We start from the raw sequence: 13,918 nt of genomic DNA, 5'->3' as shown, positions 1-13,918 counted from the left end.
GGTGTGGAAGAACTTGACTGGCCCTCACAGAGCCCTGACCTCAACCCCATCCAACACCTTTGGGATGAACTAGAACAGAGATTGCAAGCCAGGCCCTCTCGTCCAACATGAGTGTCTGACCTCACAAATGCTCTTCTGGATGAATGAGCAAAACTTCCCACAGACACACTCCAAAATCTTGTAGAAAGCTTCCCAGAAGAGTGGAAGCTGTTTTAGCTGCAATGGGGGACCAACTCCATGCCTATAGATTTAGAACGGAATGTCATAAAAACTCCTGTGGGTGTCCCAACACTTTTGTCCATATAGACCCTCCATGGACCCTCACAGAGCAGGTACTATTTGGGTGGTGGATCATTCTGAGCACTGCAGTAACACTGATGTGGTGGTGGTGTGTTAGTGTGTGTTGCGCTGGTCTGAGTGGATCAGACACAGCAGTGCAGCTGGAGTTTTTAAACACCTCAGTGTCACTGCTGGACTGAGAATAGTCCACCAACCAAAAATATTCAGCCAACAGTGTCCTGTGGGCAGCGTCCTGTGACCACTGATGAAGGACTAGAGGATGACCAACACAAACTGTGCAGCAGCAGATGAGATCGTCTCTGACTTTACATCTATGAGGTGGACTGACAAGGCAGGAGTGTCTAATAGAGTGGACAGTGAGTGGACACAGTGTGTAAAAACTCCAGCAGCACTGCTGTGTCTGATCCACTCAGACCAGCGCAACACACACTAACACACCACCACCACATCAGTGTTACTGCAGTGCTCAGAATGACCCACCACCCAAATAATACCTGCTCTGTGAGGATCCATGGGGGTCCTGACCACTAAAGAACAGGGTAAAAGGGGGCTAACAAAGTATGCAGAGAAACAGATGGACTACAGTCTGTAATTGTAGAACTACAAAGTGCACCTTTATAGTAAGTGGAGCTGATAAAATGGACAATGAGCGTAGAAACAAGGAGGTGGTCATAATGTTATGCCTGACTGGTGTATATATGTACAGTAAAAAATATTTAAATCTCTAAAACCCCTATTCTAGTGAGTCATTTTTAAGGAAGCCCAAAATCAGAACTGAAACAAATTGCTATAATCAAAGGCCAACACATTACACACCTTGTGTATCTTGAACAGTTTCCCACACAAATTATTAACATACAGACAGACTCCGTCCACACCCTCAAAACACAGCAATTACACAAAGCAAACAGAGCAGCAGAGGCCCAGCGGCCAAACCGAAAACCAGCCACAGCAGCCAAACGGAACACGTGAAGCACCAGCGACTGGATGTGCAGAACAGGCCAAGACAAACACTTTCAGTTTGTGTCTGCTAATCTGGAGAATTGTCAGCAATCAACATCCCCCTGAGAAGCTAACAGGAGAGTTGATCCTTCCTTCATGGCTTCTCAAGAACAGGGACCTCTCACGTCCCTCTCTGCTTTCTCTTCCTTTCCTTTCACACGCTCAGTCCGTTCTTGTCTCACTTCAAAAAAGCCTTTAATTAGTCAGCTTTTACATCATACAGTTCTCTGAAGTTTAAGATTTTTCAATCACTTGCTTAAAAGAACCATCCGTTAAAAGGGCAACTCCACCAATTTCACAAATTGTCAGCATAAACCATTAAATAAGATATAAACAAAATGTTCATATGTAACCTTTATTATGTTTATAACATTATTTGGGTGGCAAAAAAAGTTAAATATGATGGGGGCACTGCTGACAATGCAACTTTAGGTGGTATACGCCATCAATCTTTAAAAATGTCTCCATAATTCAGTGTTTGAGATGTAAACAGAGTGATTCAGAGTAGTTTGGTGTGAGATGGTGCAGATGTCTTTACAGTGGTGGTGATAGGAACCAGGGGTCGCCATGACTAAACAAATATAGCCATTTTATTTACTATCCAAAACCACCAGTGGACCTACACATGTCTTCTGAGTTTTGTATGGAATGTTGATGACGGGAAAATCGTGGAGATTCTGAAAAGAGACTTTCTTTGGGGACTACTTTGTCGCCCAACGTCCTGCAAGTATTCCTTCACCAAGAATAGATTTGAAAAAGATGTTTTAGTCCAAAATCTTCTCAAAACTATCGTAAAACAATGTCTCAGACATCAGGTAGTGTGATCATAACCATTTAAACTCTAAACTCTTTGACCTCTTCAGACTTCTGAATGACTAAATCTTAACCATATAGTTATGCAGAAATTTTGGAAAATTGGTAGACATACCCTTTAAAAGGTTCTTTAGGGATTCGAAAGTGGTTCTTCCATGACACTGTTGCAAAAAGCTCTTTTTGTAGGTTTCTTTTTCAAAGTGTACCTCCATTATAATCTACTACAGTCATCTTTCCTCTGACAGCGGAGTTGAAACAATGCACACAGTGGGTTCTTTCACCGTTCGTGCTCTCTTCTCCATCACGGTTCGTCTCTGTGCATTAGCTGATGGTGGGATGAGTAATGTCGCAGCCTCAATATTTCCAATATCCCCCTCACTGCTTCACTAGTTCTGCTAACAGCTTCATGCATGAGCTCCCAGACCACAACCTTCAACACTCAGCATCAGAGAGCCTGATGTCAGCTGGTGCAGCAAACAGCTGAGAGATCTAGAAGTGAACAAACCCAAGTATCTAGGTCCCATGTGTCAAACAAGGCCACGTCACAATCCTATACGGCCCGCAAAAGTATTTTCATTTTTATTAATATTGGCCTGCTTCACAATGCGCTGTACTACAGTCCCCAGCATGCACTGCAACATAATGCGCGCTCTGACTCTGCTACCCCAACAACAATCTATGGGATAGCAGTTACACCTCAATTCTACACAATTCCACTTTAACACCCCTGATCTAGGTGTTTTGCACCTGGATTAAAGTGACATTTTGGCAAAAAATATTGAATTTGCATGAATGAATGAATGTTCCCCTTCAGAGAAGGCCTAATGATCTCTAAGAACAAAAAAAATAATCTTCTTAAACCGCTTGATCCAGTTAGGGTTGCAGTAGCAGTACTGAAAGCAAAGAATCCCAGACAACCCTGTCCTCTGCAACTTCCAGTTCATTCCGGGGGACGCCGAGTCGCCCTAACACCAACTTAGAGATATAATCCCTCCAGCGGGTCCTAAGACAACCTCAAGGTCTCGTCCCAGTAGGCCGTGATTGGTAAACCTCCCCCGAGAGTCGGTCAGGGGGACATCATGATCAGACAACTGAATCACCTCAACTGGCTTCTCTCAATGTGGAGGAGTAGAGGCTCTACTATGAGCTCCTCACAGATGACCGAGTTCCTCACCCTGTCAGTAGAGTGTAGCCCGACACCCTGTGAAGGAAGCTCATTTCCGCCGCTTGTATCTGCGATCTCATTCTTTCGGTCATTACCCAAAGCTCATGACCATAGGTGAGGTAAGATGTAGACCGACTGGTGAACAGAGAGCTTTGCCTTATAGCTCAGCTCCCTCTTCACCATTACAGTCCGATACAGTGACCGCATTACTGCTGCCGCCTGTCCCAGCCTGCGGCTGATCTCACAATCCCTCTTTCTATCACTCGTGAACAAGACCCGGCGATACTTAAAGTCCTCCACCCGGGGCAGGTCCTCTCCCCTCACCTGGAGTGAGCATCCCATCTATTTCCGGGCTAGGACCATGGACTCACATCGAGGTACATAGAGCCAAGCGACCTCTCCCATTGGTTGGGACTTCAGGAGCTGGACTGAAGGCCTTATGCCTCAGATTAACTACCAACATAATGAGGAAGTGACAGAGGAACCAACCAATCATGTTTTAGACCAATTTAGTTAGAAAAACATCACTCTAGTCCTTCTGGAAGTTCTAGATACGTCACTCTAGCTAACCTACATGTAACAACTAAACAGAATTATGATCTCAACGAAGCAGAGACACACTGACTGACTGTTGATCTGTCTGGCACATTAGAATGTACATTAGATTTATTTAATTAAATAAATGACACTACACTTTAAAGATATCAAGTCATCTGGAAGATAGAAATAGGACGATAAATCTAGTGAGGTAAATACATTTTTATTAATTTTTATTTCATAGACTAATCAGGCTTGTTCAACTTAATCTCTAAGTACTGTACTCGTGAAATGATTGAGTTCTCCTGCTGGTTAGGATTTCAGGAGCTGGACTGAAGGCCTTACACATTTGATTAACTACCAACAAAATAAGGAAGTGACAGAGGAATCAAACAGTCACACTTTGATTTACGATGGGTGAGGACAAACATCTCTCTAGACCTTCTAGGAGTTCTAGATACGTCACTGACTGAATGAGTCATAGTCTAAGCAGGATCTGGTTAGTTGTTAGGAATGGAAAACAGCAGTGGCAGCTCTATTCCAGAACTCTTTGCTGAAAGAGTCACTAAAACTGATATACAGGCTCAGATATATGATAATGTCTGTTATAAGCTTCAAATGTCTGTTTAAAAAAAAATCATAATAAATCATTAGCTTAGCATGAACGTACTACTAGAATCCAATAGAACAAGCAGTAAAAATTAGCATTATCGTATCACAAGTTGACCACAAGTGAAAAACTAAAATAGGTGCACTTGATTTTTTGGCTGAACTACACCTTCCGCTGCACTGAACTGCATGCCATCGTCCTATGAGGAGTTTTCTGCTCTGTCGGATGGAGGCAGTCAGATCAGATCAGACCAGACAAGCAGAGGACGTCAGAGAGTGGGAACCCATGTAGAGTCATGCAGGGATGTAAGGATAAGATAAAGATAGAGAAAGATGGGATGGGGAGCAGCTTTGCTTTTCTCTTGTCAGGTTTATAAAGGTTAAAAAGCTCTAGCTGTACAGCTCTGCTCTTTTTCCTGAGAAAGAGGTGTACACTCTTAAAACAGATAGTTCTTCAAGGGTCGCTTGGTAAAGACAGTGGTTCTATATAGAACCATGAACACTTAAAACACTCATCATATTATTTCAGATTTTCCACTAATTTTTCCATCATTAACATTCCATATAAAACTCAGAAGACACGTGTAGGTTCACTGGTGCTTTTGGATAGTAAATAAAATGTCTATATTTGTGTTGTAGTCATGGCGACCCCTGGTTCCTATCACCACCACTGTAAAGAAATCTGAACCATTTCACACCAAACCACTCTGAATGACTGTTTACATCTCAAACACTGAATCACAGAGGAAAGGTAGGTGGAATTTCCTTTAAAGCTTTAAGAAGAGTTTTTTTCCTCAAGCGTTCTTTAGTAAAGACAACGGTTCTACACAGAGCCACAGACACTCATTTTCATGCTTCAATGCTTTTGCATGCAAAATGGTTCTTCAGATTGATGGAAAATGTGTTGTATATAAGGGTTCTGCTACCGTTACAAGCTTGTTCAAAAAGGTTCTCTATAGAACGTATAAATCTCATTCTCCATCAATCTGAAGAACCATTTCACCATGCAAAGAACCAATTAAGCACACAAATGAGTGTTTGAATGTTCATGGTTCTATACAGAACCACTGGCTTTACTAAAGAACCCTTGAAGAACCATTTTTTAGGAGTGACCCTTGGTGTAAAAAGTTATGAAGACTCCTTACTGCTCATATGTTTGGTCATTGTTAAAAATAACTACATTGCGGAACGTGACGCTTCTTAAAAGAGGTTCTGAGCGTTTTATTGGTGGGATTTCCAGCACTGTGGTGATGAGTGACAGGTCAGAGTTGCACAGGCGGTCAGTACTCGGACCACATAACAGATTTTCAGTTCTTTTTTGAGCACAGGAAAATGACTCCAAATTATTATCCCTTGTAACTGACCACATCCTACAGCAGCAGCAGACAGACTAGATTAAAAACTCAGGCAATTTTCTTTAAATGTCACTGAAAATTACTCTAACGTTCTCCACATTGCTTAAGAAAAGAGTAGACAGGGCTAGCTTGGTTAAGGTTAAAGCAAGGTAAAGAGAACGGGGGGAGAGGGGGGCTACCCCTCCTCCAACTATAGACATACTTGTTCTATGAGGGTTCTCAGGAGGCTGAACGCAGGGGGTCAAGTTTGGGTTTTAGTTCCATTCTCTCTATCTCTCCTTATCTCAGGCTCTCCTCGGCCAAAACCTCTCCCATTTCTCTTTCTCTCCTCCTCCCTGCGCTTACACTCCACTCTCCTACTGCTCTGACCTGCTGAAATGTCACTCGCTCACTGGAGTAGATTACCTGTCACTGAGGTAAAAAGTCATTGCCATGGGCTGCAGCTGAGGGAACGGCTGAATGTGCACTTTGGAAAGAACGTATCACTGCTAAACCTGAAACACACAACTTTCTTGAGAACATGCTACAGAGAAACTTAGTGACCCAGATGTCGTTACAGTGGTGGTGATAGGAACCAGGCGTCACTGTGACTACAACACAAATATACCATTTTATTTACTATCCAAAACCACCAGTGAACCCGACCGAGTTTTATATAGAATGTTGATGATGAAAAAATAGTGGGAAATCTGAAATATAAAGTTTATGAGGCCTATTTTGCCTCACAGTGCCCTGCACGTAATGCAAATGGTTCTTAAAAATACATTTTGGATCAATATTGTATCTTTTAGCTATCGTAAAACAGTGTCTCAGTCATCAGGCAGTGTATCCATAACCATTTAATGCAATAACTTTCTGTGAGGGAGCTTTTAGAGGTGGACGTCTGGTTCCTATCACCACCACTGTGAACAATTCTGACTCGGTAAGTTGCTCTAGAACAGAGCATTTCACACCAAACCACTCTGAATGACTCTGTTTGCATCTTAAACACTCAATTACGTAGAAATTTAGAAAAATCTATGGAGTTTCCCTTTAACTGCAATGCAGGCCTATAGCATAGGTGTATGTCTGGTTACTATTCTCAATACTATAAGACTCCCTTTGGTGTAAATTAAAAGGGAAGAAAACAGAACAAAAACAGTCCAATCAGGACAAACTGTCAGGATTAGTGTAGAGTAGCAGCTCTCAGGAAGCAATAGCTCATTAACTTTATTAATAACATTAACTTTATTAAAGCCCACTTATTAAGTGTCTCAATCCTAAACTAAATATTATCTGATGCGGTTATACATTTTAAAAACACTGCTATACTAAGCAACACCACCCATTCACAGTGACTGCTTTCTAATGAGTGAGATGCAATACAGCGCAACCAATCAGAGCAGAGCTCGTTTACGTATATCAGTCTTAAAAGGTGCAGGATTTTTTTTTGGCTAAAAGTAATCACCAATGTTAGAAGTCCATCTCAGAGAGAAAAATAAAAATCACACAAAAATGTAGAATATAGACGCTTTATTTCCAATTTTCTTGTATTTTTGAAGTGTTAAAGTGACAAATAACAGTGCCATGTTCTAAAATTCATTTTTACACACCTCAATTAATTAATTTGCATACTGCTATACAACACCGCCCAGCACCAACTGGCCCAAACCCTGCACAGCATCAACACAGCAGCAGAAATACATTAAAAAAAAAGCAGCTAATTGAGCTGAATGACTGATGAATAAACCGAGCAATGCACTCACATCTTGCCTGTATGGAGTTTAACGTAAGCAGCCAAATATTATACAGAAACAGAGTGAAAACTACCATCCATTAATATTTATCAACATGTAGATCATAAAGCAGTTAATGCCAAGTCATGCAGCTGCCCATGTGAGAAACAGCGGCCACTTAACGTTTCAGCTTGTGACACTGTTGCTCTGAGCTTCAGTCGTTTTCATGCAGCGAATGAAAGTCATGCTTCCCATGTGATGACATAACATACACTTTAAAGGTACTTTAAATGCTCACTGAGTCATTGCACCGTCAACGCACTCAGAAAGAGCCTCTGTGGAGCTTCCATACTAATGACCACCACACAATGCTGAATGATTTTGGCAACAGCAGGGATTTCTACACTGGCACAAGGAATGTTCTGATTTCAGCAGTGGCGGCTGGCTTTGGCACCAACGGTAACGATGAAGTTTTGCAGCATAAGTGAACAAGTGCACAGAGAAGCGACTAAATCTACATGTCCAGAAATGCACGACAGGAGGCAGAAAGCTTGAAAAGGCCAATTAAAAGTGCAAAACTGTGTAAAAATGATCTGTAGAGCTGCTTATCTGGGCAGAAGGTGTTTATTTGTTAGTTTATCCCATCAAACCATCATTAAAGGGCCCATATCTTGGAAAATCAGCTTGATTTCATAAAATAGCATAAAAACAGCTGCTCACTTCCCACTCCATGCAATCCATATATGGAAACTAAGCAGCCTCTTTTGAAGTCACTTGTGTGATGTCACAAAAAGCAATGCTTATACCCGCATATTCAGCTTAGAAAAGTTTACCCCTGGTCTTTCACACTGACTGCTTTTTAATGAGTGAGATACAATACAAAGCAGCCAATCAGAGCAGGGCTCATTTACATATAGCAGCCTTAAAGGTGCAGTAGCAAAAATAAGCCTGTTTAATTCTATGGTCATGAAAAAATGATAAAAACAATGATAAAAAAGAGGCCCTTTAAATACTAATTTTCTTTTATGGCTGTATTTTAGAAGTATTTTAGTGACCAATATAAACAGTGCAATGTTCTAAAATATTATTTTATAGATTTTTTGTATACTGCTATAATTTTTGGCCACAAACTCTGCACTTTGGAAAAGTTTGTGCACCCCTGTTCTACGGCATCGCTTCAAATAACTCTTTTTGAGTACCTTCATTTTCTTTAAAAGGAGAATTCAACTCATTTTTCATAATTCAGAGTCTGAGATGTAAACAGAGTGATTCAGAGTGGTTTGGTGTGAAATGGTTCAGATTTCTTAACAGTGGTGGTGATAGGAACCAGGGGTCACCATGACTACAACACAAATATAGACATTTTATTTACTATCCAAAACCACCAGTGAACCTACCCGTGTCTTCTGAGTCTTATATGGAATGTTGATGATGGGAAAATAGAGAAATAAACTTAACCCTAGCTTTAAAACACACTGCATGTGTCCCTCCACCATGAATGAATTAAAGAAAAATATATATTTGAGGTCAAAATTTCATCTTTAAACTATCATAAAACAAAGTCTCTGACATCAGACAGTGTATTCATAACCATTTAATGTAATAACTTTCTGTGAGGGAGCTTTTAGAGGTGGACGTCTGGTTCCTATCACCACCACTGGGAAAAATTCTGACTGTTTAACCATGTAATCATGTCTCCCCTTCAAGAGTGCAGATCTTTATGTATGCAAAACTCGAGGATGTGAGCAGCTGTTAAAGAACTCCGGCTGCACTTGGTTATTTTAGGGATTTCTCCACGGGCCGTGATTACGTAGAGGAAAATCGCCACCCTGCCAAAAAAGCTGGAGAATTTTTCTGCGAATGCGACACCTTTAAGCACACGCCTCTTCCTTCGCCTCCCAACTGCGCACAGCTAATGGTTTCCAGAGGCTGGGTTTTGGCTGTGTGGCCGGCTGAGCAGCCTACGTGGTAGCTGCCTGTTGCATTCCCCTCTTTCCCCGAGTCTGGTAACTCACCACGTCTGCTCAGAATCTCTGAAGTCCATGAGCGCTAGCTCAGTGCACTCAAGAACTTCCTCACAGGCAGACTGTGCTACTTTTGTCTGGTCACATTTGGCTTTCATGCATATTAAACTCACTGACCTTGCCTTGCTGCTGCTTTTTGGACTTTTTTTTTTCTCCCCCTTTTGTTTTATGAGCAACAGTCATGCGTGAAAGCTCAGGGGTTCTCGCCAGGCCCCAGAGAAGAAACGTTCAGGGTTAGAACAGGGGGGAACGTCAGCAAACCTGACTGTGATTTTCAGTCATTTAAACTTCACAACTCACATCTTAGGGCCTATTTACCGAAGAACCAATGGACAAACCTCAACACTGTCACTGTTTTTTGAGAAATGCAGGTTAATGTAGGAATTAGGTGCCACTTCAGGTTCTAGCAAGGCTGACTGTTAAGAGGGGGAACGTTTGATTTGCAGAGAAATTCCACGACAAGGTGAGACGGACCAAACAGAGCCTTTGCACAGCCACTCAGGAGCCGTCCATCGTGCACTTCATGCATTAAAGGGCCCATATCCTGTATTTTTCAGATTTTTCGAGTTCTCTTTATTAGCAGAAAACACTATGTAAACTCTTAGAAAAATGGTTCCTCAATGAAGAAAGTGGTTCTATATAGAACCGTGAACACTCAAAACACGCACGATTAAAGCGTTCTTTGCATGCTGAAATGGTTCTTCAAAATGATACAGAATATGCTGAAGATGGTTCTATATAGTACCAAAAAGGTTTCTGCTACTGTTACAATAGAAGAACCCTTCTGGTGCTATATAGAACCACATACAACACATACTCCATCAATCTGAAAAACCATTTCAGCATGCAAAGAAGCCTTTAATCATGGACTGGGTTCTTTGAGTGTTCACGGTTCTATATAGAACCATTTTCTTTATCAAAGAATGCATGAAGAACCACCTTTGAGAGTGCAGCATTTAATTAAAGAGACCTTATGCACAAGTTGTTGTGCTTTATTAAAGGGCTGTAGTAGGCCACAGCCACCCCATAAACAAAGGCAGTATGTCTTAATCTAACGGAACACTTTATAGGCTAGCCACACCTTCACAATAAGAGTCCCTACCAGAATATCCAAGTGAACAAATGCTGTATAGTACTAACACCCTAAAACCATGCATGCATAATGATTTATACACAAATAAGAGTCTTCTCCTAACTGCTCAGAATAAATTTAAAAAAATGCAAAAGAAAAGAAGAGGCCGTGTCTTTAAGACTGGAATATATGCAAACGACCTTTATTCCAATTTGCATGCTTTATTAAAGACAGGCTGAAACGCTCCTTGTAACTTCAGTGTGAGTGGGAGGGGCCAAGTTTGTGACATCACAAAAATGTTAAATTAAAAAAGGGCTTGCAGCTTTAGCCTCCTTATGTGTACAAACACTGAAACTTCACCCACACACTTGTAGTCGCCAGTACACTTGTTACACTCCTTTAATTCAATCATCAGTTCTCAGCTTTCAGTGATATGGGCCCTTTAATGAAAGTGAGTGAGGGAAAGTCAACCTTTCTTGACAGCCTGTATCGGCAGTGGCTGAGTGGCCACACGTTAGGACATCAATGCACAGACGCAGCGGTCAAACATCACAAACCTGCACGGACAGACTCACTGATTGATCCCCCTCAGTCAGTCTGTCAGGACAAAGCGTGGGCAGCGGCGACTGCGCAACAATGCAACAATATAACAATATAACAGTGCAACAGAAAGAGCGCGGCACCTTGAAAAGGCCAAAAAAAGACAAGAAGAGAAGAGAAGGAGCCATTGTGAAGTTCAGACAGCAGCGCTACTCACCGTCGACAGCCCTGGCTGGAAGAATCACCTCCATGCTGTGCAAAAAGCCCAAGAAGAGCAACCCGACAGCCATCAGATCCGCTGTCAGACGCAACATGTTCTTGTTTGGAGGAAGAAAACAAACAAAAAGAAATGCAAAGCCCCCCAAAGCCCCCCTCAAAGCCCTCACAGACCGGCCGGGTCCAATCCTGCAGAAGGAGCCTGCAGTCTAGGTTCAAAGGCTACTCGTCCCCCCTCTTTTTCTTTCCTTCTTTCTTTCTCTTTTCTTCTGCGCACTTAAAAAATAAACGAGAGCCCCGACAGCCTTCCTCCTCCTCCTCCTCCTCCTCGGTCAGGGATTCCTCGGATGCATGCTTCAGAAAGCTCACAGAGGCGAGAAGAAGTGCAGCGTGCTCACACCATGCCTTTGTCCCGCGGTGACAGCCGGGGAGAAAACAGAGAACAGCGCAGGGCTTTATGTCTCCCCCTCAGCGCCCTCTCTCGCTCTCTCTCTCTCTCTCTCTTTCTCCCTCTCTCACTCGCTCCGCTCCTCCGTTGCTGCTGGCAACGCAGAGAGTGAGGTGCGAGGTCCGACCCTTAACTCAGCTGCCTGCGGTGTGTGACGTCGCAGCAGCCAATGGGCAGCGAGGCAATCTCCTCAGTGAGCCCCTGGCTTATTGGCTGGCGAGGCGGCTTCAGCCAATAAGCGTCGAGCGCGGTGAGAACCACGACGCTGTTGAGGGCGCTCCTCCCTGCCGCCAGAGGCGCTGACCACAATTGTTAGATCGTCTTCTAACAATTTGTCCTACTGAGCATGCGCACATCGCCACCACAGAGTAATTGTGTTTAATGTTAATTCAGCCTGAGCTCGAGTCCGCTGAACAGTCTGCGCCCAGGAACCCTGACGGTGACTGCCATCTCCTCCTCCTCTCAAAACCGTTTACATTATGGCGTCTTACCAGCGGAGGTGAAAGAAGCCGCTTAATATACCCTCTGAATCGGCTTTAAGCGGTGGAGACTTCCTAGCCCTGCTGAAGAAGGACCAGAATGTTCTTCCTAAGTTCACTCATGTTACTCCATGTTTCAGTCTTAAAGGCATGGTTATTTTATTTTTTGCGTTTTTATTAATTTTGAAGAATGAGGAGAAGGCTCTTATTTGTGCATACAATGACATCTCATTAGGAGCATTAATAACCTCAGGATATTTCCATATATTATAGCACGTTTATAATGTTATGCATGTTCGTTTGGGTGTTAGTTCTGTAGCATTTATTCACTGGCTTATTCTGAAAGGGACTCTTATTTTGAAGGCAGGGTTAGCTCATAGTATCTTCCATTAGGACAAATTCCTTTTGTTTACAGGGTGGCTGTGGCCAACTACAGCCCCTTAATAAAGCACAACAACTTGTGCATAAGCTGGGTCTCTTTAATAGCAGGAAATGTTATACTCTTAAAAAAGGTGGTTCTTCAAGGGTTGTTTAGTAAAGAAAATGGTTCTATATGGAACCATTAGCACTCAAAGAACTCTTTTCCCTTTGCATGATTTCCTAGCATCATGAAAGCATTCTTCAGATTGATGGAGACTATACTACAGATGGTTCTATATACACAGTTTTGAAAAGGGTTCTATATAGTACCAGAAAGGGTTCTTCTATTGTTACAAGCTTGACATCATAATTGTAACCATAGTAGAGCCCTTTTCAAAAAGGTGCTATTTTGAAACATCTACAGTACATTCTCCATCAATCTGAGGAACCATTTCATGGTGCAAAGATCCCTTTAATCATGCAAAGGGTCCTTTGAGTGTTTATGGTTTCTTTACTAAAGAACCTTTAAAGAACCATTATTTTTAAGGGTGTACGATACACCTGTTAAATCTTACACTTTACATTACACACTCAAAAAAAAGATGGTTCTTCAAGGGTTTTTTAGTAAAGAAAATGGTTCTAGATAGAACCATTAACCTTTATATGCTTAAAGGGTTCTTTGTATCATGAAAGGGTTCTTCAGATTGATGGAGACTATGCTGCAGATGGTTCTATATAGCACTGTTTTGAAAAGGGCATATCTATTGTTACCATAGTAGAACCCTTTTTGGTGCTATATAGAACTCTTTTCAAAGATGTGCTATATAGAAATGTCTACAGCACTTTCTCCACCAATCTGAAAAACTCTTTCATGATGCAAAGAACCCTTTAATCATGCAAAGGTAATGCTAACCAATCAGCACTCAGTAGCAGTAATTCCAACCAATTAGCACTCAGTAGCAGTCATGCTAACCAATCAGCACTCAGTAGCAGTAATTCCAACCAATTAGCACTCAGTTGCAGTCATGCTAACCAATCAGCACTCAGTAGCAGTAATGCCAATCAATCAGGACTCAGTAGCCGTAATGCTAACCAATCAGCACTCAGTAGCAGTAATGCTAGCCAGTCAGCTCTCAATAGCAGTAATGTTAGCATCCTGCTGATGGGTTAAGTTTGTTTTGGAGTGAAACCTTTAGTGGTTCGGCTCTGGTTTGCCGACCGTAACTGAGTCTTGTACAGTGGATAGAGATTAGATGAAGCTAAAGTAGCTTCTCTGTTTCATC

The 13,918-nt window shown here is 42.1% G+C and overlaps 1 protein-coding gene across 1 annotated transcript in view; it reads right to left on the bottom strand.

Moving 5' to 3' along the window:
• The window catches only part of lrp1aa (low density lipoprotein receptor-related protein 1Aa), a 258,152-nt gene extending 246,234 nt beyond the window's left edge, over positions 1 to 11,918 (bottom strand). Inside the window, 1 exon segment of the mRNA XM_036560017.1 lies at positions 11,350 to 11,918. Within this exon segment, the coding sequence (XP_036415910.1) occupies positions 11,350 to 11,446 (97 nt within the window). The 5' untranslated portion in view covers positions 11,447 to 11,918.
• Positions 11,919 to 13,918: the final 2,000 nt, after the last annotated feature.

This window comes from Colossoma macropomum, unplaced genomic scaffold, assembly GCF_904425465.1.
Source record: "Colossoma macropomum unplaced genomic scaffold, Colossoma_macropomum, whole genome shotgun sequence".
Classification (NCBI taxonomy): Eukaryota; Metazoa; Chordata; class Actinopteri; order Characiformes; family Serrasalmidae; genus Colossoma; species Colossoma macropomum.
The sequence above is the reverse complement of the archived record's forward strand: the minus strand, read 5'-3'. Positions and strand labels throughout refer to the sequence as shown.